The sequence below is a fragment of the Podarcis gaigeae genome (assembly GCF_964106915.1).
Source record: "Podarcis gaigeae genome assembly, chromosome: 3".
Lineage (NCBI taxonomy): Eukaryota > Metazoa > Chordata > Lepidosauria > Squamata > Lacertidae > Podarcis > Podarcis gaigeae.
In genome coordinates this window covers 78,349,199-78,376,660 of record NC_139680.1, presented here as the reverse complement: position 1 = coordinate 78,376,660, position 27,462 = coordinate 78,349,199, and the positions used below count along the sequence as shown (strand labels likewise).

The 27,462-nt window shown below is 46.1% G+C and overlaps 1 protein-coding gene and 1 long non-coding RNA gene across 2 annotated transcripts; one reads left to right on the top strand and one right to left on the bottom strand.

Moving 5' to 3' along the window:
* The first annotated feature begins 4,817 nt into the window (after window positions 1–4,817).
* On the top strand, window positions 4,818–26,850 carry OPN3 (opsin 3). The gene is made up of 4 exons (XM_083732657.1): window positions 4,818–5,360; window positions 18,009–18,328; window positions 23,144–23,395; window positions 26,176–26,850. The coding sequence occupies exons 1-4, from the start codon at window positions 4,994–4,996 to the stop codon at window positions 26,437–26,439; spliced, it is 1,203 nt and encodes a 400-aa protein (XP_083588783.1). The 5' UTR covers window positions 4,818–4,993; the 3' UTR covers window positions 26,440–26,850.
* On the bottom strand, window positions 25,820–26,126 carry LOC310842337. The gene is made up of 2 exons (XR_014563075.1): window positions 26,094–26,126; window positions 25,820–26,053 (listed from the first exon to the last, which is right to left on the bottom strand). It is a non-coding gene; the product is annotated as an uncharacterized lncRNA (long non-coding RNA).
* Window positions 26,851–27,462: the final 612 nt, after the last annotated feature.

Below are 27,462 nucleotides of genomic sequence, written 5' to 3'. Positions count from 1 at the left end.
AATAAGTGTTTCAATAACATCTTGTGGTTTTTTTAATCAAGATTTTGCTGTGTATGTACCCAACTCTTCTCTTTGAAACAAGAAGACTCTGTTCAGAAAACATGCGGCACAGATACACATGGAACTCATTAAAATGAAAGCTAATGTAAATTAATCCAGCTGCCTGCTGAGAGCACAGAGAGGAGAGAATTTGTTTATTTTCCTAATTGGGAAGTATTACAGCTTTCCAGGTCCTTGGCAAGGACCCAAAGAGCTATTTAGGCATGCCTAAGGGCTTAAATGCCCAGTGAAGTTTTGGACTTTTTTTTTTAAAAGAAAACTTCTAATGCAAGTGTCAGGGGTTCAGGAAGAGAGGCGCAGGTGGGGGAGGAGACAGAGAGCGAGGGGGAAGGATCCCAGGACAACGAGGAAGAGGATGACAATGACCCGAGGTTGTCCATGAGTCCGTCCAGTGAATCGGAGGACTCCCAAAGAGGAGCCCCCCTGGTCAGGCCAAGGGGAGCTAGAGGGGGAAGCAGTCAGGAGCAGGGGAACGAAGGGGGAACTCCCAGTGGGAGTTGGAAGTCGGGACCGGCTTCTCCGCCGGAACGGAGTGAAGGGGGTGGAGTTACCAGTGTGTCAGAAGCAGCAGAACAGGGAGCAGAGGGGGGAAGGAGATCAGCGCAAGACGTCCTGCCGGAAGGGGCCGAGAGTAGTACCGAGAGCAGTGTAACTGTCAAAAGGAAGGTCAGAAGCAACGTACGCGCGCCAAGTTCAAATGTGGAGGCGCGCGGAAGTGAGGAGAGTCCTGGGGAGGAGCCTGGTCCCAAAGCGCGAAGGAGGGGGGAGCAGGCGTCAGAGGATTCAGCCTCTGGGGAGTCCCGGAGGGAGAGAACACAGGGGAGCAGAAAGACCCTGCGGAAAAGAAAGGAGAGGAAGAGGTGGACCAGCACAAGCCTCTTAAACTGGTGTAGAGGCGGGACTGACTCAGAGGGGACTTCAGCGGTCTAAGGGTAACAGACGTAGAGCCACGGAGCTCGGATGTAAAACCAAGAATGTTCTTCAATAAAAGCTTTTGTATATAACCCAGACTGGACTTTGGTCTCTTGTGAGCTGGGACCTCGGGTGGCTCTGACAGCAAGGTTGATTAGAAATATGATGCGGTGGGGTGATGTCTAAGAGGCACAAACCTAAAGCCCCCTTAATCATGTGATCCTTTGACCACTAAACTTTAAAGCTGCGATCCTACACACTGACCTTGGAGTAAGGTAAAGGTAAAGGTACCGCTGCCCGTATGGGCCAGTCGTGTCCGGCTCTAGGGTTGTGCGCCCATCTCACTTAAGAGGCCGGGGGCCAGCGCTGTCCGGAGACGCTTCCGGGTCACGTGGCCAGCGTGACGAAGCTGCTCTGGCGAGACAGCACCAGCACAGCAAACGGAAACGCCGTTTACCTTCCCGCTATAAAGCGGTACCTATTTATCTACTTGCACTTAGGGGTGCTTTCGAATTGCTAGGTGGGCAGGAGCTGGGACCGAAAGACGGGAGCTCACCCCGCCGTGGGGATTTGAACCGTCGACCATGCGATCGGCAAGTCCTAGGCGCTGAGGTTTTACCCTTTGAGTAAATCCCATTAAACTTGATGGAGATTGCTTCTGAGTAGATGTGAATAAGGTTACACTGCCAAGGGCATCCAACGACATAGCTATCATTATCATTATTTACTTGTAGACAATTTCCAAAGTCACAACTTGTCAAAAACAAACAAACCCCATCTTAGGCAGATTATTCATCCTACTTTGTGATTTATGAATTTGTTCAGACACTACCATCAGGTAATCGTTTGTATGAATCAACACAGAAAGAACTTTTGTATCACCCAATGTATTTGGCAGAGTCACCAAGCATAGGGCAATTCAGGTGATATACACGCAGCATGATTAATCATCATTCCCTTCATTATCAATGTTCGAAGATGAGTGTCATTCACAAGAGAGGCAACAGCAGGCTTGGGGAAGTATGAAAAACTTTAGGGAAAAAATCCTTAGGGGGTAGGGAAACCTCCCAAAAAGAGATCAATGAAGATTGAGAGCAGCCATGAATTGAGGAGGGCGAAGTTATGGAATGGCTGGAATTCTGAACAGGAACACTCTACACTGTAACATTTTGTTGTGGTTTTGTGTTCAAATGTGTGTTATAAAATGTGTGCGTGTTAGTTTGTTTTCTATCTGCCTCTCACTCCAGTCAAGTTTCACATTCCACCCTTTTTAGGATCACTGGGTAACAGGTGGGGCATAAATCTTCAAAACAAACAAACAAAGTTAAAGAACTGCAAATTACATGCAATTCCATTGTTCAAAGGCAAATGAGTAATAAATAGTTATAGCTTAGCTAGTTTAATGATGAAATATAGAGTTGAAAAACAGCTCACTGACATCTAACAGGTATTATGGATTCGTACATGACAGCGCCATGCCTGTTGACTCAAGGAATAAGGCTCAGAGTTCAGCAGCATACACAATGCCTTGATCTTTATAACCTACATAACAATATTAGTTTAAGTAGGACAGATAAACGAACACACTACGTGTCACATTTATACAAGCCAAGACACCCTTAATACTTGATAGGAGCAATTCTCTACATACTTGGAAGTCAGCTCGAGCAAGCTGGCTACCAACTTATATGGCTTTAAAAGAGGATTAGACAAATTCATGGGGAAGGCTCTTGATGGGTACTAGTCATGGTGCCTATGCTTTGCCTAGACAGGCTTCTGGTTGGCTACTGTGAGAACAAGATGCAGGACTAGATTCAGTAAGCTCTTATTTCCTAATAGCAGCAGCTACCACTTCTGATGGCTGCATAGTACCTTCAAGACCAGAGGAAGCTGACTACCAGCTGCTGATAAGAAGGGACAGTGCTATCTGTGTTGTCCTTAGGTCTTTATGTAGAGACTCCCTACAAGGTGAGTGTATGGTTTAACAGAAGATACTTCTCATGAGGCCCGAGAGCCGGCATAGAATAGCAACAAACCTCTCCAGCCAGGCTACATCTCTCAGTCAGCTCTCCTGGGGCTGGTCTCCTAGGTTGTGTTTCTCTTCAATATAGTGCATTGTTGTTGTTGTTTAGTCGTGTCCGACTCTTCGTGACCCCATGGACCAGAGCACGCCAGGCACTCCTGTCTTCCACTTCCTCCTGCAGTTTGGTCAAACTCATGGTGGTAGCTTCAAGAACACTGTCCAACCATTTCATCCTCTGTCATCCCCTTGTCCTTGTGCCCTCAATCTTTCCCAACACCAGGGTCTTTTCCAGGGAGTCTTCTCTTCTCATGAGGTGGCCAAAGTATTGTAGCCTCAGCTTCAGGATCTGTCCTTCCAGTGAGCACTCAGGGCTGATTACCTTCAGAATGGATAGATTTGATCTTCTTGCAGTCCATGGGACTCTCAAGAGTCTCCTCCAGCACCATCATTCAAAAGCATCAATTCTTCGGCGATCAGCCTTCTTTATGGTCCAGCTCTCACTTCCATACATCACTACTGGGAAAACCATAGCTTTTACTATACGGACCTTTGTTGGCAAGGTGATGTCTCTGCTTTTTAAGATGCTGTCTATTTGTCATTGCTTTTCTCCCAAGAAGCAGGCGTCTTTTAATTTTGTGACTGCTGTCACCATCTGCAGTGATCATGGAGCCCAAGAAAGTAAAATCTCTCACTGTCCCCATTTCTTCCCCTTCTATTTGCCAGGAGGTGATGGGACCAGTGGCCATGATCTTAGTTTTTTTGATGTTGAACTTCAGGCCATATTTTGCACTCTCCTCTTTCACCCTCATTAAAAGGTTCTTTAATTCCTGCCAATATAGTGCATACGTTACACAATTGTCCTCATCTAGCTTGTGGACTTTCTAGGTTAACTCCTGTGGGCAACAGGATGTTGCTTGGGCAGATCCAGCCCAGTTCTTCTTGGGTCAAGAGTGAATTAAATGGCAGCATTAAAAAAAAAGTCACCTCCAAACTATCCACCCAGGGATTATTCATCATATATTGCTTGTTTGTCAGCTGCCAAGGGAATATTTAAGATAACCTTAAAATAAAGAGTAGTTCTCCTTTATATGGACAGGAGCCCAACACAAAATATTAACCCAGCCAGAGGGCAAACAACCACTCTTTTGGCCCAGTTCCATCCACACAAACACACCCAGTGCCAGATTAACGTATAAACGAAACAAGCTATAGTTTAGGACCCCACTGTCTTGGGGTAAACTAAACAAGCTATAGCTTGGGACCCTACTGTCTTGGCCGCACCCTCCAAAAGATGAACATTTCTTAAATATAAGATAAAAAACAAATAAAATAAAACCTACATACAGCAACAGTGTTTTGTGTTGTGTAGGCTCCTATTTGTTATGTGCAAATGGCTTTAGATACCTATTAGGTCCATAAACTACAATACAGCATTTATTCAACACAAAAAACAATGGCAATTTGTTGTTGACAAAAGACAGCTGGACATATAAAGGGCCCCATTACCTTCAGTAACTTAGGGCCTCATCAAACCTAATTCCGGCCCTAAACATCCCCCCCTTCCCTAACTCGAATTAAATTCGCTCAGGGTCGGACTTAAACTCCGACGGACTGCCGCGCGTGAGAAGAGGAGCTCCCTGGAGTTCTCCCCGCTGACTTCTCAGCTTCCCGCGCTTCGCCTTCTCCGCGGGGAAGCAGCACGAAACGACTCCGCGCGGCGCGCCGGCCCTTCTGAGCAAGGCGCCTCCCGACGCCCCTCGCCAGCTTCTCTCCAGGCGGGCGGGCGGGCCGGAGGCGAGCCCAGGCCCATGGCCCCTCCCTTCCCCGCCCTTGTGGCGCCAAGAGCGGCCGCGGCGGGAGCGCTTCTTCTGCTGGCTCCCGGACGGACTCAGGCGCGCTCGCAAGAGTCGGGCGCTGCTGCGGAGGCTGCGCTGCGGCGGCGACCGTGGTAGTTGTGGCGACATGTGAGCGGAGTTTTTTGCGCGCCAACGCCGAGCGATGTACTCCGGGAATAGCAGCAGCCTGCAGCCGCCGCCGGGGGAGCAGGACTCGGAGCAGCAGCCGGTGCAGCCGGCGGATCCGGCGGCGGGGCCGCCGTTCAGCGCCAGCACCTACGAGCTGCTGGCGCTGCTGCTGGCCACCATCGGCATCCTGGGCTTGTGCAACAACCTGCTGGTGCTGGTGCTGTACGCCAAGTTCAAGCGGCTCCGCACGCCCACCCACCTCTTCCTGGTCAACATCAGCCTCAGCGACCTGCTCGTGTCGCTCTTCGGCGTCTGCTTCACCTTCCTCTCCTGCCTGCGGAACCGCTGGGTGTGGGACGCCGCCGGCTGCGTGTGGGACGGCTTCAGCAACAGCCTTTTCGGTAAGGGGAGCCGCGGGGGGCGAGGGCGCCTCTGGCCATGTGCAGAGGGACGGGGTCCAGGCGGGGAGAAGGGTGAAAGAGGAGCTCGCTGTATGCTCTCTCTCTCTCTTTGTGTGGTTCCAAGTCTCTGATGTCCCCAAGGATGCAGATCAATACTTCTGTCTTTTCAATAAATGAATACTTAGGAGGAAAGAGAAGGGTGCCGTCCTCCTGGCATCCCATTTCTCCCACTTGCGTCTCCCGGAATAACGGACTGCCCTTCCTCCAACCAGCTGGCCCCTCTCCTGTAATCCCTTCAGGTCAAGTCCTGTATGGCCTCCTTTTCTTCCCTCCCTTTCCTCGGATTATAATCACCGGACCCATAATGTAGTTTGAGAGTGCAATCCCCTCACGTTCTGTCAAAATTAGATGATGCCTCTGAACACGTGCAGAGTGCATCTCTCACAGTTCAGTGCTAGGAAATGGAGCTTCTAAGGAATCTGTAGCCTGAACGTTATTCTGGCAATATAGGTTTCTTTTGGCTTGAGCTAGAAACCGCCATAAATGCTGCACATCGCGCCCCCCCCCCCTCTTATTTTCCACTTCATGTCTGTGTTCCCTATCTGATTTGCTATGCATGCTCATTCCTGGTCTTGCAGGTGGTATCACTTTCATTTCACACCCAACCTTCTGATATGCAGATTTTCTCTTTTCTCCTCTAGCTTCTTTGGGGTGTCTTCCCATCTCATTAGGAAGGGTGGGGTGGGGTAGTTGTAGATCCATGAAACAAGAATTGTGTAGACACCAGGACATCTCTTTGCAGAACACTAGCTGAGCGATGGTACCTGATCACTTTGGTCTGCAGTGCTGTATGCATGGTCTTGCTTCTTATTTGTACAAGTGGTACTGAGGGTGGTGCGCCAGTTGCATAGATCTGCAGCGCCTTCAGGCTTATGTCTTTGTGGAAATGTCCACTTAGTGGGACTGAAAATTATCCCGCACTTCATTTTGCCATGGAAGATAATCACTTTTGTAGGTACGTTAGTAACAAGAAAGGGATGCTGCTTGCAAATACAACATTAGGCAAGTCTGGCAGTTTTGAAGTGCTTAGCCTTGTTTATTAAATAAAAGTAAAACAAACGTGCTAAATTAGACCACTCTTTAGGGCACCAGAATATATTCTGATGCAAACTGAAAATTACCATATGCAAATTTGCATAGATTTTTTTTCTGGAGAAAAATCCAGCTCAATTTTTTTCTCCTTCCAGAAAACCCACATACCTTCATTCCACACAGTTCAGTGGCTGCTTCCTGTGTACTTTCTAGACCTCCTGTGTACACAATCCCAGGTGTGGGGAACCTTTGACCCCCCAGATTCTGTTGAACTAACACTCTCATCAACCCCAGCAAGAGTGGATAATGGCTTTCAATGGTAAGAATTGTAGCTTAGCATCCTCTGGAGGGACAAAGGCTTGCCATTCCCTGTGCCCCACAGATCTAACCTCTCTCTCTGACCATCATTCCATTTTACAAACACCTCCATTTTAGCATTACCCCACCAACACCCGTCCTTTCACCATATCTTTATTTTGCCAGGAACACACACCACACCTGTACGTGATCTAGGGCAAAAGGCCCCCCAGGAATAACTCTCACCACATTTATGATGCCACCGTCTTGCATCTGCCTCAATCTAGTCCCCACCTTCCCCACTTAAGTCTTGTGTCTTCATTTGCCCACAGGTGCCCATAGTTCCTCTATCAGTCAGCTTCCATATCATGCATACTGTTTGTAAGTGACCTCTGCAGCTTCTGCTTGACAGCTGAACTTTTGCTTTCCCTTTAAATCCCTGCAGAAGCTCATCTTCTCTATGAGCCTTTTGACTTAATTCCTGATTGTCATTCCTAACTGTAGCTGATACCAAATCTTCCTCTCTACCCTTGTGTTGTTCCCCACCTATGGCCAGTTATCTGTGTTAGGATGAAAGTTCCTTGCAAGCAAGTGATTGCCTTGTTGTTACCTATTCTACTCTGGAAGGCCCTTGTGTACACTGATGGTGCTGTATGTATCCTACTAATAACAGACTCAAGCTTTGAGTGTAGATCCTCAAGATCAGGGTATCAGCAGGCTTGGGGGAACATCAAGATTTCCACAGGTTTTAGATGCTTAAACTTTAGGGGGGAGCTCTTAAGGGGAAGGGAACCCCAAAATAGCCTAATGCTGACTGAGCATCCTCAGTGGCCATGGAATGCTGATTGACAAAATGGAAAACCAGGTGGATAGAGCAGGAGTGAGGAACCTGGATTCCACCAGATGCTGTTGGATGATACCCCCCCTCGAACTATTGACTGTGCTGATGGACTGCTGCTTCCTGACCCCAGGAATGGATGGGAGGGATGGCTGGAACCATTTTGCCTCATTTGGCCTCATTTTGTTTTGGGTCCCACTTGTAAATAATTTCAGGGCAAAACCACCTGCATCATTCTCCATTTTTTTTCTAATCTGCTACTTCCTTGGCAATTTCATCTTCATTTTTCTCGTCTTTTCCTCAGACCCATCAGATACGTTCCCACCTCCTTTCATTCATATTTCCTTGCGTTTCTACAGCACCCAGCATGATTCACAACATCAGCGTTCAATCTATTGAGTACATTTTTCCTCATCTTCAGTTGATTCCCGCCCCCCCCTCATCCTGAAATGAATCACAGGCTGCAGCTGTTGTGATTCAGGTATCTCTGTGAACCAAAATCACACAATTTTGTTTATATGTTTTCCTTCCCAAAGTGGAAAATGGGTGAAACTGCTGGAGAACAATTCAAACAATGTTAGTGGAAATTTGCTTCCCCTTCTCTGAAGCCATTTGCAGAGACATGTAGTCATTAAACTACACTTAAATAGGTGTCTTCAGTAGAACGGAGTATGCCTTTTAATTCATTAAAACACACACTCCCAGGTAAGATAGCTATCCCCAGATTTCTTACATTCACTTGACATGCCAGGAGTCTGTAGCTATTTTTGTAGAAAAGCTAAAGGTACATGCACAAGGAAGCCATTTGTGATGACACATGTACCACATTGCTGGAAAGCAGTCATAACCTCCTCCTAACTCCTGTGTGTTTCTATGCCTGGCGAATTCCTTTTGAAGGAATTTAAGAGCCAAAGCATTTCCATGAAAAGCAGGGCTGGTGTCCCAGAGTGGTCCTCCTGGCCTCGGTGTGTGGGTCCCAGGCAACCCCCCCTAACCAGCTCTGCTTTGCACAATCTGAGTGTTTTGCTCTGGCTGAAATGTGTCCTGATGGTGCTTCCTGCTTTCCTGGATGGAAGATACAGAGAGTTTTGTGTGTAGAATCTAGCTTACTGCACAGAGGTAAAGTTAACACTTGATGGTTTGCCCACGGTTGCTTCTGACATTGGCTGCTGCTGGCAGCGGTGGAGCAAGCCAACAGGCGCCTGGGGTGGCACGCATGCCCAGATGCCTGCAGGGGTAGGGCCAGCCAGGGCGAGACGCTCCGCGGGGCCTCTGGAGTCTGCCTGCCTCCTCCCACTCAGCTGCCCTACAACTGGGGGAGGGGGGGTAGGCAGCGGGCAGACCGTTTGGGCAGTGGGGAGCCTGTGTGCGCCCAAGCCACCACATCTTTCCCAGGCTCAGGTGCACTGCAGGCCCCGTGGTGGGTGCCGCCCGGCATTGTCACCCCCCTCAGTGGTGACACCCGGGACAGCCTGCCCCCACTGCACCCTACTTCCTCCGCCCCTGGCTGCTGGTGTGCGGCCCCCAAAAGATTGTCCCAGAAAGAAAAGCGGCCCTTGGGCTGAAAATGGTTTCCCATTCCTGATGAAAAGCCTTAATTTTTTTAAAAGAATGCCAGCAACATGATGGCTGCATGCACATAATATTGGAGGTTTCCATACCTGTGGAATGGATTCCTCCGAGGGCTGTTCGCAAACAGGTGGGCATCACTTGGTTTCTCTACAGTCAGTTATTCTTGGGCATGCAGAAGCTCCACATGATGCATGTGTTGTTTGTGTGTGTAGGGAGTGGGGAGTGGCACTCCAGATATTGGTGAATGCTAGTTCCCATAGGCCCTGCCAGCATGCTCAATAGTCAGGGACCCATTGAAACAAAGATGATTTGCACAGACCATCTTCAAGCTCATGTGCAAATAGGTTCTATGGGCCTGCTAATATAGGAACTTAAAGGTGAAGTCAGTGGCGTAGCGTGGGGGGTGCAGGGGGTGCCGGCCGCACCGGGCGCAACATCTGGGGGGGCGCACTCGCAGCCTCCGGAGTCGCCGCCTCCGGAGTCGCTACAGCGCAGGCTGTAGCAGAGCCGCATGTCTCGGGAAGGAGGAAGCCCCAGCCATGGGCGCTGCCCCCAGGTGGTGCAGCAGGAGCCAGGCGGCGAAGGGGAGCCCGGGGGAGCGGAGGTGCCGCGGGGACACGGCTCGGGAGCTGCCGCTGAGGAGCCAGAGCATCGTCCCCGGGAGGAGAGGAGGAGCGGCGGCGGCTGCTGCTACTGCAAAGCAGGGAAAGAAGGAAGCGGCGGCGGGGAGCTGGGCAAGGAAGTTGCTGCTGGGGATGAAGAGGCGGCGGCGGCAGGAGGCGGACTTCTTTCCCTCTCTGGTGCTGCTGCAATGAGGCGCTCGGCAGCCCACCGGCCCCTCCTGAGCGGGATATGGGTGGGCGGACGGGGTGAGTGGGGGAGAGGCGCCGGGTGAGGCGGGGCCAGCCGGCGGCGGCTGCCGCTGCGCGAGGGACACCCGCCCGCCTCGTGCCCTGACAGGAGCCGCCGTTGCGCCCGCGGGCGCCCTTGACATGGCGCCCCTCATGCCCCCTCGAGAGGCGTTGGGGGGCAGCGAGACTCCGCCGGGGGCCCCGCCCCTCACTCTGCGCTCGGTTTCAGGGCTGTCTTGCGAGGGGGCGGCGGGAAAAGGCTCTGAGGAAAACCTCGCTCGCTGTCCCTCGTCGCTTTTCCTCACATCGTTTTCCCTTTCCCTTAAGGAGACGGGGAGGTGAAGGGAGCCCACCTTCCTCCTCGCACGTGGCGAGTCGTCGGTGGAGAAACCACACACATTTGATATTGATAATAATAATAATAATAATAATAATAATAATAATAATAATGGTTTGAAATTTAAGACTCCCCCCCCCCAAGGAAAAGGCACTTTCTTGCCCTGCCTGTGGACCAGGAGGTCATGGCGGGCGAGGCCTTCAGCAGCGGGGCCCTTATTCGCGCTGCCAGCCTGACCTTCACTCTCTTACATATAGAGCGGAAAGGAGACGCGGAGGTGCAAAGGCTTGCGGGGCAGAAGTTAGCCCCGCTGAGTTCATCAGGGGTGCCAACGTGAATACAGTATGATATTTGGGGGGGGGGGAGGCAGGTAAGCCCCGCCCTACATTGTTTACCACATTGGCAATGCCCATCAACTGGGGGACTGGCCCCCTCAAATGTTTTATTGGGGGGCCTGAAGCAGTGGCGTAGCGTGGGGGTGCAGGGGGGCCGGGCGCAACATCTTGGGGGGAGGGGCGCGCTCGCACTCGAGTGCTAAAACCCACGGGTTAGGGGGCGCAAATTACTTGCCTTGCCCCGGGTGCTGACAACCCACGCTAAGCCACTGGGTGAAGTCCCTGATTCTCACTAAAGGTTATCTGCAGAGGGAAGGCAGCTCAGCTAAGCCTTGCTCCTTCACTCATTCATAATCTATATTCCCAACCCATGTGTCAGCTGGTGCTCATTCTAGGCAAATGCATTTATGGATGCTGTCTTGGAGTGCTGTTGCTTTTACTGCCTTAATTGGAGTTGTCAGCTTTTAAAAAATGCTGAGTGCTACCTAACACTTTATCCTCAACAGGACTCAATCTCTTCTTGTACCATACAGAAAAGCACAAACTGTTCTAATATGCTATTTTCTGCATTGTGGCAAGAAGCCGTCATCTCCAAGCCACAACTCCCTTTAGAATGTATCTCAACTGCTTTTTGACAGTCATATATTGGAAAGGAATTAAGTCCCTTCTTAGAAATCTCATTTTAGATAAGAAATCTGACTTCTAATTGTTGATCGGTTGGAATGCAACATTGGCATCTGCTGGAAGTTCAGCTGCCCACTTAAAAGAGGTGCACACCTTATAGTCCATGAACATATCATGCAGACTGGTGCAAGTTAAGGCTGCGGTTGTAAACACAGTTGCAAAGGGGGTAAACCCAATGGAATGCAGTGGGAGTTGCTTCCAGGTGAGCAGGTGGAGATTTGTGCTACTTGCCTTTGGAAAATAAGAAAATAAATCCTCTGACAACAGTAATGATAATGTACAGGGACACTGTGGCAGTGCTTTTATAATGAATGCAATTCATAGAAACAACAGTTGCAGTGACCCAGTTGATTCATATTTTTTTTTGTTCCTGGCACATGACTGGACATTTAAATAATGTTGATTCTGCTCTCAAATATTTGCCATCCATCTGATGTCTTTGAGATTAACTTCAGCAAATAGAAGTGGGGAAACAGAGCTGGTTTCCTCTTTCAGGATACGCAGGGTGTATGGATACCACATTGAATCATTTTTTAATGAATAATTTTATATGTAATCAGCCATATTGTAAGATGCAACTTGACAGCCAGTGGAGGGAGACAAAGCTTTCATCTTCACATTGAAAACAATTCAAGGACACTTTTCACTATTATTTTTTCTTTTGAACTTAACTGACATGGGGAACAGCTTCTGTTTGATTAAGGAAATGTTAATAATTTGAGTTAAAGAGGACTGCAAGGATCCTAACCATCATCCCCACCCAGTCTCTTGTGCTAAGGTGGTATCTTCCATGCTGCACTTCTCCCATCCATTAAGTTCCTCATCTCAACTGTTACTCAATTTCTGCAATTCTAAAATCAGTGATCAGCTGCCCCATGTCAAATGTGCCTTTCTGGCTCAGGGGTCCATTTAGAAAAGGATCCAGGAAGCATAAGCCAGTAAATTAGGTACTGTTAAATAACCAAGTTCTTTCGTAAGGATATAAAGGCCAGTTTTACGAAGTTGTATTTAGAAAGTAGGTCAGTATGTACACACAGGCACAGTGATGCGTAAAATTAACTTTCCCATAGAATTTTTCACTTAGTTGGTTTTTGCAGTCGAAGAGTGGTAGAGCAGCATCTTTACATTGTAGAACGGAAATAGAAAGGTGGACATAGCTGTTCGCTAAATCCAAAATTGAGTCTCCTGCTTTAATGCATTTTTTCCTACTGCCACACAGCTAGAAAATCACTTCTGTTGTGTCACTCTATTCAGGCCTGACTCTGTAGGAGCAGTAAGCTGAGGCGCTGAGGGAGCTAAAAGGTGGTAGGGGGTTGCACAGGCATGCATCCGACATGGCTTTTGGCCCATGGGCTGCACGGTGCACATTGCTCTATTTCCCATTTGGACCCAACTATTCCTTCAGCTTCTGCTAATGATGCTGGACTTGTTATATGCAGAATCGTACTGTTGGCATTGGTGGGCAGTGACTCTCCAGAGTTGCAGACAGGGGCCTTTTTCAGCCATACCTGGAGATGCCTGGGATTAAACCGAAGGAGATGCTCTGCCGCTTTCTGGAATTTGGAGGTGGGTGTGGCAAAGTGCATGCAACGCTACTGAGAGAACGAGGAATTAATAACTGCAAAAGGGGCAATCTTCCATTCCAAGGTGGCAGGGGAAAGAAAGATCCCTAGGTGCTGTTTGTGTTGCTTGATAAGGAGGTCTGCATCTCAGTTGTGTTCTGTTTTAAAATAAGCTGTTAAGTTCCTTTAGTAAGTAGTCACATCTGTTCTTACTGGAAGCCTGAGGGTACCTCCAATTCTACCACAGGCTTTTCTTTTTGGAAGGCTTCATTTCCAACTTCCAGGGGTGACTTGAGCTGCACTCACATGGCAGTTTATTCCATTTCCCTCCACGCTAAGTTCTGCATTATATTTGAGCTTTCACATGACACAAAATCCACTTGCAGAAATATAACACAAGTTTAGTGCTCATTGCCATCTTATTTGCTCCCAGAAAAAAAAGCTTGTAAATAGCATGGAAATGTGTGCTAAACCTGCCCTATATTCCACTGTCAAATGACTTTTTTGTCATGTGAAAGCTCAAATATAATGCAGAAATTAACAGTTTGAGAAACTGGAATAAACTGCTATGTGGATGTAGCCTTGAATTGGCATTTCTTTTTGCACATTAGACTGCATTTTCCCATTCAGCTTCCAGCCAGCAGATTTAAGGCAGCTTACATGTTTGAGCATATCAGGATGCAGATTACAGTGTGAGCATTGTAGTCTGTGGCATATCATTGCTTTGCCATGTATCTAGATTGTGACTGATTAAAAAAATTCTGGACAGTGGGATTGTTAGTTAAAATCTTTCCCTCAGAATCAGTGCTTACTATTAGTTCCATATAACGGTGAGCCAAGAAAAGGTTGTTGCCTTACTTCCGTGTTGTTCACTTAATATTTGAAGTGAAAACAACTATTTCAAGTATGATGCATGTTGTTCTTCTCTTCAGTGACATTTGTAACCATTGCATGGTCCCTACTTTATTCTCTTCTTTTGCCAGCTTTTGTTGTTAATGGATGAGACACTGCTTTGTTATTATTATCATCTAAAGAGTGCTTGGAACCAGCATGGTGTATTAATTAGAGGGTTGGACTTAGGACTGTGTGGATGCAGGTTCTGGTCCTCAATCAGCCGTGAAGCTTGCTGGGCGCCCATGGGCCAGTCTCCTTATTTGGACGTAATGCAAAACATTACGCCAGTCCTCCTCCAGCATGGCTACAAGGATGAGTTCAAAAGCTTTTCTTTTCATTTTAGGTTAACCACAGATTGTGACAGTCTCCATACTAGGAGAAACCTGCTCATCTTAACTCTGGCTTGCTAGAACAAATCCAACTTCAGATCCTAGTTTATGAAGCCAACTTGTTTTAAGAGTTTAGAGTGCAAATGACATACTAAACCACAGTTAATCTAAAACATGCTTAACGATGCTGGAGGAGGAGAGGGCAGAGCTTGTGAGCCCCCTGGATGATAAGACAGCTACATCTTCAAGGTAGAATCAACAGGACCTATTCTTTGTTTTGGCAGTGGAGGAAAGCATGCCAGAAAGCACAGAAAGCCCTTTGCCCCCTGCCTATGAGCAAGCACCTTTGAGCAGTAGGAGCTATCTGCAGGAAACAGTTCTTCAGCAATGATTTCTGCAGTCAAGTCACTGTGCACTGTAAATAGCTGCCTGGTTACTCTTAAGGACAAGGTGTATTGCAGTTAGAAACTGTTCAGTCTAACGATTTTTGCTTGCAGGAATCAAGTGAAAAGATAACCTATGTAACTAGGCCTGTTTGTCCACTGCATGTAGGGCAGTATTGCAGCCATATGCAGAAATGGATTTCTGTGTGTCCTTTACCCGAGTACTCTGCAGCGGCCTAAGCCATAGCATTAATATGGTGGGGGGGGGGAGTAAAAGGATTTCAGAAAAGCCAGGGAAGTCCAGAAGCCAAAGGTAGTGCTCAGTTGTTGACGTACGGAATTTAATTGGGCATGGCTTTCATTGAAGCCTGTAGAGCACTGCTTGTGTTGGAAGACTGGGCTATATTTAGCTCTGGCATCTCTAAGCCTTGGGAAGCTTTGGAGCATTAAGAGAGGTGCTGGCAGCAAGCCTTGTGCAGCCTTCAATCTTTAAACTAAATGAGCACTGCTCCACCAAGAAGAAGACACTGAGCTCCCCCAAACAAGTGCCAGCTTCTTTTTCTTGGTGGTGATACATATCTAGTCATTCAAACCTTAAGCTAGAGCTCCACATTTACTAATAATAATTTCAGGGGAAGGCATTTCATAGAAGGATAGAGTTGGAAGCGACTCCGAGGAACATCTAGTTCAACTCCCTGCAATGCAGGAATATGCAGCTGTCCCTTATGGGGATCAAACTTGTGACTTTGGCGTTGTCAGCAGCACCACATTTCTCCAAGGGAGAAAAGCGGTGGTTGAGAGATGAGGATTCCTAGCCTTTCCCCTAACTTCTGGTTCTTTCAGGCAACCCCACTGTTTCCCCACTCCTAATCTTGGAATGAGTGTTCTTTGTGATAGTTGTAGGTGGAAAAGGGAGAAGTGTCCAGAGGGTGGGTAGGGGAAGAGAAGTGGTGCATAGCGGAATGATTATATGTGAATAATTATTCACATCCCGCCTTGGCTGCTCCATGCTGGATACAGCAGCAGCTGCTGAATCTCTCTCTGCCATGCATTATTTGAAAGCAGAGAGGACAGAGATGGCAACATGCAGAGGCAAAGCTGGATGCTTTTTAGGCAACAGCAGGCAGAGTGTGTGGAGCACCCATGGCTTCTCAACACTGTTGCTTACTGAGAGCTTACTCAACACGGTGTCGGCACAGCAGCAGAGCCAGTTTGATGCTGCCTCTTGCTTCCTCTCAGTAGGAAGCCAGATGTCTCCAGATTTTGGGCTGGGGAGTTATAAAAACTTTAATACAATCCATAACCTGGACTGCCCTCAATTTTATCCTAATCATGCCCTCCTCCCAGTCTTCTAAGAAAAGTTGTAAGTAGCTAAGGGGGCCAGCACTAAAGGCATGGGGGCTTGGAGTGGCAAAGGAAGTACAAGGGTACTGTTTTGAGACTGGGACTCCCCCTCCCTCCCTCGCTTGCTTCTGTGAGGTGTTTTGCCCTAGCAGCCACAGAGTTGATATTTGTGGTGGGTGCTAGCATCTGGCTATCTATGGCAGGATTTTTGTAAGAGTTCTCGGAAGATGTCTTCTTGCCCTTCCAGTTTGCCCTACCAATCTGGCCCTGCACCAAACGGCTCCCAGCTGAGATTCATTTTTGGTGCCCCTCCACCCCCAAAGTTGTTCAGCTTTTGAATTTTGTGTCACAGTTGTCGTCTATTCCGTGACTTTTGTGCGTGTGACTTATCTTTGTCATACAAGATGATGCCGGTATCTAAAATTCTGTGTTTATTCATACCACATGAGCTGTTTGTGCTGCTTCTTTCAGCTGGCGGGTGGAGGGTTGAGTTGATAGACCATGACAGATGCTTCCAAGCATGGGGCTACAGGCAGTCACAAGCCTCTAAAAGCCAGCCCTGTCCACTCACCCATGCACAGGGCTAGTTCAGCACATATGAATGAACTGAGAAAAGATGACTCATCTTGACTTCAGCATGTAAAAAGTGACTGTTTGCATTTGCCTTTACTTAAATTTGGATGCCTGCTTCATCAAGTGTGCCTTAATCAACTCATGAGCTCCCTTCTGGATCGGGGTGTGTGTGTGCATCTTTCCTCATGTAGCAGATGATGCACATGCTTTGAAAACAGAACTTTGGATTTTTTTTGTCACATGTTAACATGTTACTGGTAGCAAGCAGGCTGCATTGGCTCTATTTATGTTGAGCTGCTTCATGTAAAGTTGGGAAACGGCCCAGACCCAGGATGCACAACCTTTTCAGCCATGACATTTGATGCTGGCTTGTGTGCATGAGCATGCACACACACACACACACACACACACACTCCCACTGCGCATGCAGGGATGCCACCATCACTTGCCTCCTCTCAACTCCCCAGGTGGGAATTGCTAGCAGTTGTGCTTGCCAGGAAAACATGGGGTGGAGCAAGCTAGACAGAGAAGCAGTGGGGGGGGGGAGGACAACTGTGGTCTGAACAATGTTTGCTGTCTAGAATGATCTTTCTATTGACTGGAAGTGCTGTGTTCAAAGAAGGCATCAATAACAGGCACTCTGGTGGTTTTGTTCCATCTGGATCTTATTGCGAGTCCATCAGACCGTCGTGGGACTCCTGCTGAATTCATGCTTCTCTTTTGACTTCCCTTTTACTGTCTGCTGAATAAGCCTTTTCAAAGTGTGTGTATGTGTAGGAGTAGTGGGTGTCATCACGACAGAGCTTGTCTGAGACTGCTCGTAATCTAATGCCTTTTCTGAATTTGATTATAAGGGGTAATGGTTCTAACATAAGGTTACTGGTCTGTTTGTTTGTTTGTTTGTTTGTTTGAGCTAACAGGTTATAAGTGATAGGTATTCTTTGACTACTAATAGACCTGTCACCAACAATAGTTTTTAATGTTTGATGCTTTGCTCTGTTTTTATTATTTTGCAAGCCACCCAGAGTGGCTGGGGCAACCCAGACAGATGGGTTGAGTATAAGTAATAAATTACTACTACTGTTGTTATTATTAACATAAATTATTTGCTTATCCAGTCAATTGGATGTTTTATTTTGACCATATGGAACTAGGTATACAGAGCAATGAAACAAGTGCCACAAATCACAAGGCTGCATGCAAAACCAGAAAACGTATACCAGTATTTATTGGCTAGGAAATTCTTATGCAACACTCTCCCTAAGGAAGCTCTCCTGGTAATCTATTCTGTACTAAGTGAAGATGTATTTGTTTACCCAGGTATTTGGATGTGCACTATTAGTTTGCCTTATAATAGTGATCTTTGGTTTTTGTTCCTATTGGGGGTGTGTATTTATTTTTTAAAGTGTTCTTTTTGGGGGGGGGGAAGGGAGGAATGATTTTAGCTTAATTGTGTTTTTCTACCAAGTACCAGTACTTCGTTATTACAAAATGCATCTCTGTATTGGGGATAATGTAATAATATAAACTAAACTTTTTATTTATGTCTCCCTGCAGGAATCGTTTCCATTATTACTCTCACTGTCCTGGCCTATGAACGCTACCTTAGAGTAGTCCATGCAAGAGTGATTGATTTTGCGTGGTCTTGGAGGGCAATCACATATATCTGGCTGTATTCCTTAGCTTGGACAGGGGCACCTCTCCTAGGCTGGAATCACTACACTCTAGAAATTCATGGATTAGGTTGTTCAGTGGACTGGAGGTCAAAAGAGCCCAGCGATTCTTCCTTTGTCCTCTTCTTCTTTCTTGGCTGTCTTGTCACACCAGTTGGGATCATGGCTTACTGCTATGGACATATTCTTTATGCAATACGAATGGTGAGTTAATTCAAGCAGTAGCTTTTCACTAGAATTCAAATGGGCAAATGCAGAGTGATCAAAATGTCATTTATGTGGATAATAATAATAATAATAATAATGTATTATTGATACTCCGCCCATCTGGCTGGCTTTCCCCAGTCACACTGGGCAGCTCCGAACAGAATATTAAAAACTCGATCAAACATTTAAAACTTGCCTAAACAGGGCTGCCTTCAGTTGTTTTCTAAAAGTCAGATAGTTGTTTATTTCCTTGACATCTGATGGGAGGGTGTTCCACAGGGCGGGCACCACTACGGAGAAGGCCCTCTGCCTAGTTCCCTGTAACCTCACTTCTCACAGTAAGAGAACTGCCAGAAGGTCCTTGTGCTGGACCTCAGTGTCCAGGCAGAACGATGTGGGTGGAGATGCTCCTTCAGGTATACTGGGCCGAGCCTATTTAGGGCTTTAAAGGTAAGCACCAACACTTTGAATTGTGCTCGGAAACCAATGTAGGTCTTTCAGGACCGGTGTTATATGGTCTCGGCAGCAACTCCCAGTCACCAGTCTAGCTGCCACATTCTCAATTAGTTGTAGTTTCCAGGTCACCTTCAAAGGTAGCCCCACATAGAGTGCATTGCAGTAGTCCAAGCGGGAGATAACTAGAGCATGCACCACCCTGGCAAGACAGTCTGCAGGCAGGTAGGGTCTCAGCTGACATACCATATATTGATAAGCTGACTGTACACATATTTTCACATCTTGCCTTACCTTTCCTGACAACATTCTCTCGAAAATAGTGCCTTTTATACATGTGGGCAAAATGTAGCAGCTGAATTTGATATCCTTGACTCGAAGGAGCTTTAGGGAAGTTTTTAATGTTTGATGTATTACAGCAGTGCTCCCCAACCTTTTTATCGCAGGGGACCGGTAAATGTTTGATAATTTTTCTGTGGCCCGCTTGTTTTGATTTAATAATTTTAATTTAATTGTATTTAAACATGCCTTCAAAATAAAATACAGCTACACCAAAAAATGAATATAAAGTGATTTATTTTATTTAACTCACTAGAATGCCAAATCTATGAGAACCCTGAGCTTGTTTCTTTGCAACGAGACGGTTCCATCTGGGGGAAATAGGAGACAATGACACCCGAAGTGTGTTGCTTATGTCCAGTTTATTCCGTTGTTTTGTTTTGGTTGCTGTCACTGCAGAAAACCCCGCTTCACACAGATAGGTTGTCGGAAATGGCAATAGGGATTTAAGTGCTGTGGTGGTAATCTCAGGATATTCCGCCATGACTTTAATCCAGAACATCGGCAGAGTTGTTGTCTTGAACGGAGTTTTAAGGCCACCGTCATTTGCAATCTCCAGCAGTTCTTCTTCTTGCATAGACATGCTAGATTCGCCTGATTTGTTGGCAAATGGGTCGCGGATCCATTCCTTACCAGTTTGTGGGTCTTTTGTGGTTGGGAAGTAGCGCTCAAACTCTTTTAAAAGCAAAGACAGGTGATCGTGCACCAACTGGCAGAATGAATGTTCAATCTCAGTCTCGCCTACAATCCCTGATAATGTCTGAAACATGTCCAAAATGCCTCTGTTCATGCGCCGTCCCCACAACTCCAGTTTGGCTTTAAATGCAGCTACTTTGTCTGACAACTTGAAAACAGTTGTCATTTTCCCCTGAAGGCCCAGATTGAGTTCATTGAGTAGGCTGTATATGTCATACAGGTAAGCCAGTTTTGCGACCCATACCTCGTCACTGAAATGTGCTGCCAGCGGTGACTTCTTTTCTGAGAGAAATCTTTGCAATGGCTCTCGTAATTCAAATGCTCTGGTTAGCAATTTTCCTCTGGATAACCATCTTATTTCTGTGTATAAGAGAAGGCATCTGTACTCTGCGTCCATCTCCTCACAAAGCTGCTCAAACAGGCGTGAGTTAAGTGTGTGTGCTTTGATGTGGTTAATAACTTTAACGACATCCATCAATACGCTGTTAAATTCCGGTGACATTTTTCGGCTTGCCAGCATTTCCCTGTGAATGAGACAATGCGTAGATTCACTCTCAGGTGCAACCTCCTTAATCTGAGCAGTTAAACCAGACAGTCGTCCGGTCATGGCAGCATATGCTGACACAAAAGGACCATTTCAGTTTTTCTGATATATAACCATCCAGTGACTTGAACAGTTCTGCTCCTGTGGTGTTGGTTGGCAAAGATAGTGTACATAACAAATCCTCATGCACATCCTCCTGATATAGATATCGCACATAAACAAGTAGTAGTGCCTTGTTGTCGATATCTGTAGATTCGTCAACCTGGAGTGCGTACCACGGTGATGTATTAATCCTCTCCAACAATTGTGCCTCAATGTCTTCGGCTATTTCCTCAATGCGCCTAGTCACAGTGCTAGCTGACAAAGGCACATGTGCTATCTTTTCCACAGCGAAGCAGTTTTGAAGGTTTCATTGCCTCATTAGAGAGTTTCTCACCGCAAACTATGCAGAGCGGTTTTGATGCGTGGGAATCACCTGTCCCGATAAATCCATATTTCAAATAGAACTCATGGTATTGTCTGTTAAAAGTTGCATGTTTCTTTGATGTTGAAGGCTCTTCTTCTGTCTGTTCACTGGGCCTTTTTTCCTTCCCAAGGAAACTTTCTAACGATGTCTGTTTCATACTCATTTTTGCTAATTTGTGGGTTAAAGCAGACACAATAACACGTCAGTACACACGAGTACTGGTGAACAGATAGACGAGCTAGAAGAGTGATACCTTCTCTTTCTCTTCACTCCACTGCTGCTTGCAACCACTCAGCTCCAGATGTCACCTAAATCCGAATGTAAATCAAAAAACTATCAACACAAAAACGTGATCAGTGTTTTAAATATATGACCAGTGTATCAAAATAACTGTGAGATATATATATAAATCACAAAAGATGACTGTGCCCCCTTTTAATACAGAGATGCCAGCGTGCCCCTTTCAACACAGAGATGCCAGCGTGCCCCTTTCAACACAGAGATGCCAGCGTGCCCCTTTCAACACAGAGATGCCAGCGTGCCCCTTTCAACACAGAGATGCCAGCGTGCCCCTTTTAATACAGAGATGCCAGCGTGCCCCTTTCAACACAGAGATGCCAGCGTGCCCCTTTCAACACAGAGATGCCCCAGCATGCCCCTTTCAATACAGAGATGCCCCAGCATTCCCCCTTTCAATACAGAGATCATCGCGCCATAGTGCTGAGTCTCCTCAATAGCAGAGAACCCCCGCCCCCCCCTCCGTGCACTTATGCCTGAACCCGCACAAACACATTCGACCCAGGAGTTGTTGACCTAAATAAGTGCAATAGGCCTGGGTGAATGAGAGGGCATTCTAATAAAACCATTGCTGCTCCTCTTTCCGTTTGATAGTGCTGAGTCCCCCCCTCCGTGCACTTACTTCACGGCAGCTACTCTTCAGTCCCTGTGTCTCCGACCTGGAGTCCTCAGTCCTCCCGTGGCGCCTCCTCCTCGGCCAATGGCGTGAGGTTTGCCTTTCGGCCAATCAGGAAGCGGGAGGACCTGCTCCCTGATTGGCCAGGAGGAGCATCAGTGTAACAATAGCAAATTTTCATTCGCTATTGTCACACAATGGGCGGGCTTGAGAGGGCGCAATGCTCTGCGCCTTGGCTGCCCACCACAGTGAAATGATTTGAAGTTCCTTGGGCGGCCCAGTGCCGATTGATCCACGGACCGGCACCGGTCCGCGGACCGGGGGTTGGGGAACACTGTATTACAGTATTTTAATATTTTTTTGGAAGCCGCCTAGAGTGGCTGGGGAAGCCCAGCCAGATGGGCGGGGTATAAATAATGAGTTATTATTATTATTATTATTTGCCTAATGCACACGCATAATCTAGTTTTCACATTTTTCCTAGGAACCGTGTGCAGTGTTACTCTCCTAAAGGGAAATGGAACAAGTTATTGGGCTGTGAATAATGTTGAGGATTTGGGTGGCTGCACATAATGACCTTAAAATAATTTAATAGGTACTTCTGGTATGTGTTTTCTATAAGATGAGTCCAGTATTGTACTGTTAGGAATAATGTGGTTCCAAGAAAGGCTTAAGAATTGCTACCATTCAGTTCAATTTAAAAAATGCTATCCAAGTAAGCCTGTAAATACTAAAGATATTTACAAAGGAATACATAAAATCAAAACTGATGGAACTTATTTCCAAGTAAGCATGCTTAGTATTGAATTGTTAAACCATTGAAATAGATTGTTCAAGAATTAACAATACAATATTATTACATACTTGTTTGAATAATGCAGAAAGTCACACTAGGTAACTTTACATGTATACAATCACATGTATATGTGTGATTGTAAATATAGGGGGACTATAGGGATTGACATAAAATTGCTGTAGCTCAGTACATAGTGAGTTTCTGCTGTTAATGTTTTTGTTGGTGTAATTGAATAGTAATGGATAACAAAATAAAGGCTCGGGTGGCACCTTATAGACATAACAATTATTAAGGCATACGTTTTCATGGACAGGAGTTAACTTAATCAGTAGTCTTCAAAATTATTCCATAGATCTGTTAGTCACAAGACTCTTATTTTTCTGCAATAGATTAACACAGCTATTTCTCCAGAAGTCAGGGCATCATCAGAAATCTTATTTAAATGAAGCTGGTGAGAAGGATGATGCCTTAATAATTTTTGAAACGTGGTTAGCTGTCAAATAATAAGACCACTTACAAGGGCATTCTACTCTCTGAAGGATTTGGAACTGAATGCTCTTTAAAATATGTGCTGTTTGATTGTTTTTCATTATTTTTCTTTGCAGCTTCGTTGTGTTGAAGATTTGCACACTGTCCAAGTGATCAAGATCCTGAGATACGAAAAGAAAGTAGCTAAAATGTGTTTTTTAATGATGACCACCTTTCTTCTCTGTTGGATGCCTTATGCAGTGGTCTCCCTTTTAGTAGCCTATGGGTATGGCCACCTTATAACTCCAACAGTGGCTATTATCCCATCTTTATTTGCCAAGTCAAGCACTGCCTACAATCCAGTTATCTATATCTTCATGAGCAGAAAGGTAAGCAGCTGAAAAGCAGAGTTACTTACTGAGGCCGAAAGGATCGCGTCTAATGCATTACGCAATAGAGGTGGTCGTCCTCCCGACATAAGCACAACATGGCAGAAATTACTCATAGTATTATCTTGCATCTATAGGAAAATAGGCAAGAAAGGCACAGAAGGCAAGACCGACAGAATTTCTCTGGGGGAGAAAAGGAACAGTGAAACTTGACCAGCATAAAGCTTCCTAGTAACTTAACAAGGGTGCTGTTCTTTTTACCACTTGCACCATACATAGGCTCAAAGCATGTCTGGTGGATGTCCTAGTTGCCGTCCTTGCATCCAGGACACTGCTTCAAGAGGATGTGCTAGGGAACACCTGGAATTGTAAGTCTACCGTGAGCATACAAGGGAGCCACCCTAGTTATTTGGGTTTCCACCAATTTCGACTCAGGAACATGAAATGAAGCTGAATCACTGGAAGGTTCAGAATGGTAGACAAAAGTGCTTTTTCACATAGCACATAGTTAAACTTCAGGATTCATTCCAGCAGCAGGTAGTGATGTCCATGGATAACTTTAAAAGAGGATTAGAAAACTTAATGGAGGCTAAGGCTATGTTCCGCCCCAACTGTTGGAGGCCATATTCCTCCTTGGATACCATTTGCTAGAAACTGCAGGAGGGCCAAACCGCCTTGCAAAGCCCACTCTTATGTGAAGTGTGTTACAGTAGTAAAGTCTGGAGGTGACAAGGGCATGGACAACCGAGGCAAGATCTGACTTCTTTAGGAAGGGTTGTGGGTGGTTCAAGCTAAAGGCACTCCTGGCTACCTGCAGCACCCAAACGTCCATTCAGTCCTGTTGTGAAAACACCAGCATCCCCAAACTTTATCCAGTTCTGTGAAGAACAAGATGAGCAACTCTGCACGGGCTTGCTGGTTCTCCCACCACTACTTCTGCTTTGTCTGGATTAACCTTCAGGTGGTTGTTCTTGTCTAATCCTAAATAGCCTCCTACTACCCGTTTAGAAGTCTACAGGCTGTCAGTGGGAAAGAGGTAAAGCTGAATCCCATCTGCATGCTGATGAACCTTCAGCCCTCTGGATGACGTCTAGCAAGTTCATGTAGATATTAAGTAGCATAAGGGACAGGGTGGAACATGTGAAACAGCTAAATGGGATGGAGGCACCCCGTAGACAACTGACTGTGGCAGAACCAGTGACAGAAGTTTTCTGGAATATTATGCTATGTGCAGATTAGGATAACTTGTGTTGAGGAATTTTCATTGCAAAATTTTTGGCTGCCCTGGGGAGTAATCTAATTTAGCATGTTTATTATACTTCAGTTTAGTAAACAAAGTTTAAAAAGCTTTGAAATTGCCAGGCTTGCTCCATGACACTTGCCTAATATTGTATTTGCAATGGGCATTCATTCATTGCTGCGAAAGAGTGTACGAAGTTGAAAACTTTCTGTGGAAAAGTAGACCACCAGAAAATCTTTTGCCCTACACCACTGGGTGGAACAAAAGTCTCTCAATATGACTGTTAGGGACTGACAATCCATTAAGGACCAGAGGGACCCTATCACTTTGCCTCCTAAGCTCATCCCATGGAGTACATGAGTATACCATGGCAATTCAGAATTAGATATATAGTAGTGACTTTAGGTGGGCTTTATAAAAGCTTCTGAAATATGAGCATGCTAATTCATCCATAGGGATTAAAGAGCGGAGCTTTCCTTTGATAAAATGAGGCAATCATTTTGGCTGTTATCTGTTCTGTTCCGTGCCTGGATCTTGCATTAGCTGCTACTGAAGTCTAAATAGGTTAATAGAAGCAGCTGAAATTCATTATGACTGATGAAGTGCTGTAGATTCCGCCCGCCGCCGGATGGTATTATACATGCTAGATATGATCTAATCCATCCTAAGTCAAAGAGAGGCCAGTTTGCATTAATGCTTTTGCACCCATTGAAAAGAACTTCCTTTTGGGGAGTTTTCTTGCTCACCCATCCCCATACGGTTCGCTGATGCAGTGGCCAAACATGGAATTATCCTATAATGCAGAAGTAAGAAACCTCTGGACCTCCAGATGTTTTTGGACTCCAACTCCCATTGTCTCTTACCACTGGCCATGGTCAGATGGGATTCGAGATCCATCACCTGGGGGATCACTGGTTCCACCCCATTCCTGTTCTAATGTGTTGGTACAAATCAAGATTGTCACACGTGCAGATACCTGGTCTGCTGCCAGAATAAAAACTGAAAGTACAGCTTTTCCATGTATGTTTGGGAACCTATTGAAGGATAGTTATCAAGCCACTGTACTCTAGTGTATCACTTGAGTGTAACACTTGGCAGGCTTTGACAACTGATTTTATGTGGCACCTATGTCATTCTGGTAGATGTAGTGCGAAAGTGTCTGAAATATACTCAGAGTCGCAAAGTGATTTCATGCTCTTTATTCAGCTCATAGTGGTGAGGAGGAATGAATGAAAGTCCCCTCAAAGTATCTGCTTTATATACATTATTTACACAATGGGCTGCACATGATTGGCTAATTCCGGAATTCTACTGTAAGCCAATCAGGTTGTGGATTCACTTCTATCTGGAGCATGATTGGGTGGTTCCTGCCAACCAATCATACTGCTGCATTGTTCTAGGACCAATCAGACTGCTGCCTTTTGGATCCTATTGTTCTAGGACCAATCAGACTGCTACAGTTTGGATCCTATTCAACTCAGTACATAACAGTGTCGCTTTCTGAATGCCGGGTTTTCACTGTGATTTGCTTCCCTTGCAGTTTCGGCGATGCCTCATGCAGCTCTTCTGTGTCCGCCTCCTGAGGTTCCAGAGGCGCTTGAAAGAAAAGCCAGTCGTAGGGAACGAGAAACCGATAAGGCCCATTGTTGTGTCCCAGAAGGCAGGCGACAGGCCAAAGAAGAAAGTGACTTTCAGCTCTTCCTCAATCATTTTTATTATCACCAGCGACGACACGCAGCAGATAGACCACAGCACGAAATACACGGGCACAAAAATAAATGTAATCCAAGTGAAGCCACTATAGGGGCTCCTGGGATTTGAGCGGACTTCTGCTGACCAAACTGTTAGACTATCTTTGTAGCACAATTAGGAAGAGCAAGCACCGTCTTTCAGAAGCAAGATGTGGAAGTAATTCAGACTGCAATCCTTTGCTTGTGTACCTGAGAATAAGTCCCATTGAAATCATTGGGGACTACTTCTGAGAAGAAAAGTGTAAGATTGCCCTGCTGCCAGCCTCAAGCTCTCTGTAACATGTTAATTGTTGTGGCATTACTGAAACAATGAGACATGGCGGAGGGGTGGGTTTTTATTTTATTTTACTTAGAATATTTATTTTTCCATATCATGTCTTGATCACCCACCTACCTATCCCTTGCTGCACTGTACACGAACCAGGGAAATAAAGGAGCTTCTAAAGTAGGCCATAGTTCCTTCAGCAAGGCCTCGCTGATTTATTTCTTTTTAAGCAATGTCTGTATTTTAACACGCTGTGATGTCGCAAGCCAGTTTGAGCCTGCTTGACTGCCTCAAACACTTGTCTTGAATTCAGTGTAGGGGTACATATAGGCAGTGGTGTTTTGGGTTTTTTTTCCAGTAGGTCATTCTTCTGCCTCATGTCCGAACAGGTGGCACCTCAAAAGCAAAATAAATTGGCTCCTAAAGGAAATTGTATCTTAGTGGTGTGGCATTCCCTACCTCCCCTTTAAAACTGAACTGATTATCTTTGCGAGAGCTGAGATAGTTAGCAACCGGCATCTCCCTTACAGCCGCCCATAAGAAGTGCTTGCGCTGAATATATTTAAGCACAGAGTGGTAGCGCTTCAGGCAACTGCAAATTCCAAAAGGTGTGTGAACATTTGTTACAAGACATGGATGATGCTGTAGTGGATCTTCTCTGAGGCGGGCACAGAAGTTCAAAACGAATGAATGATTCAAAAGGGCAAACAGTCAAAAGGGCCTAAGGGCCAAACTATATGTGAAGCTGGATTCATGACTGAAATGCTGTGTTTTTATTTTATTACTAACAGTTGGGAGGGGGGAATAACCC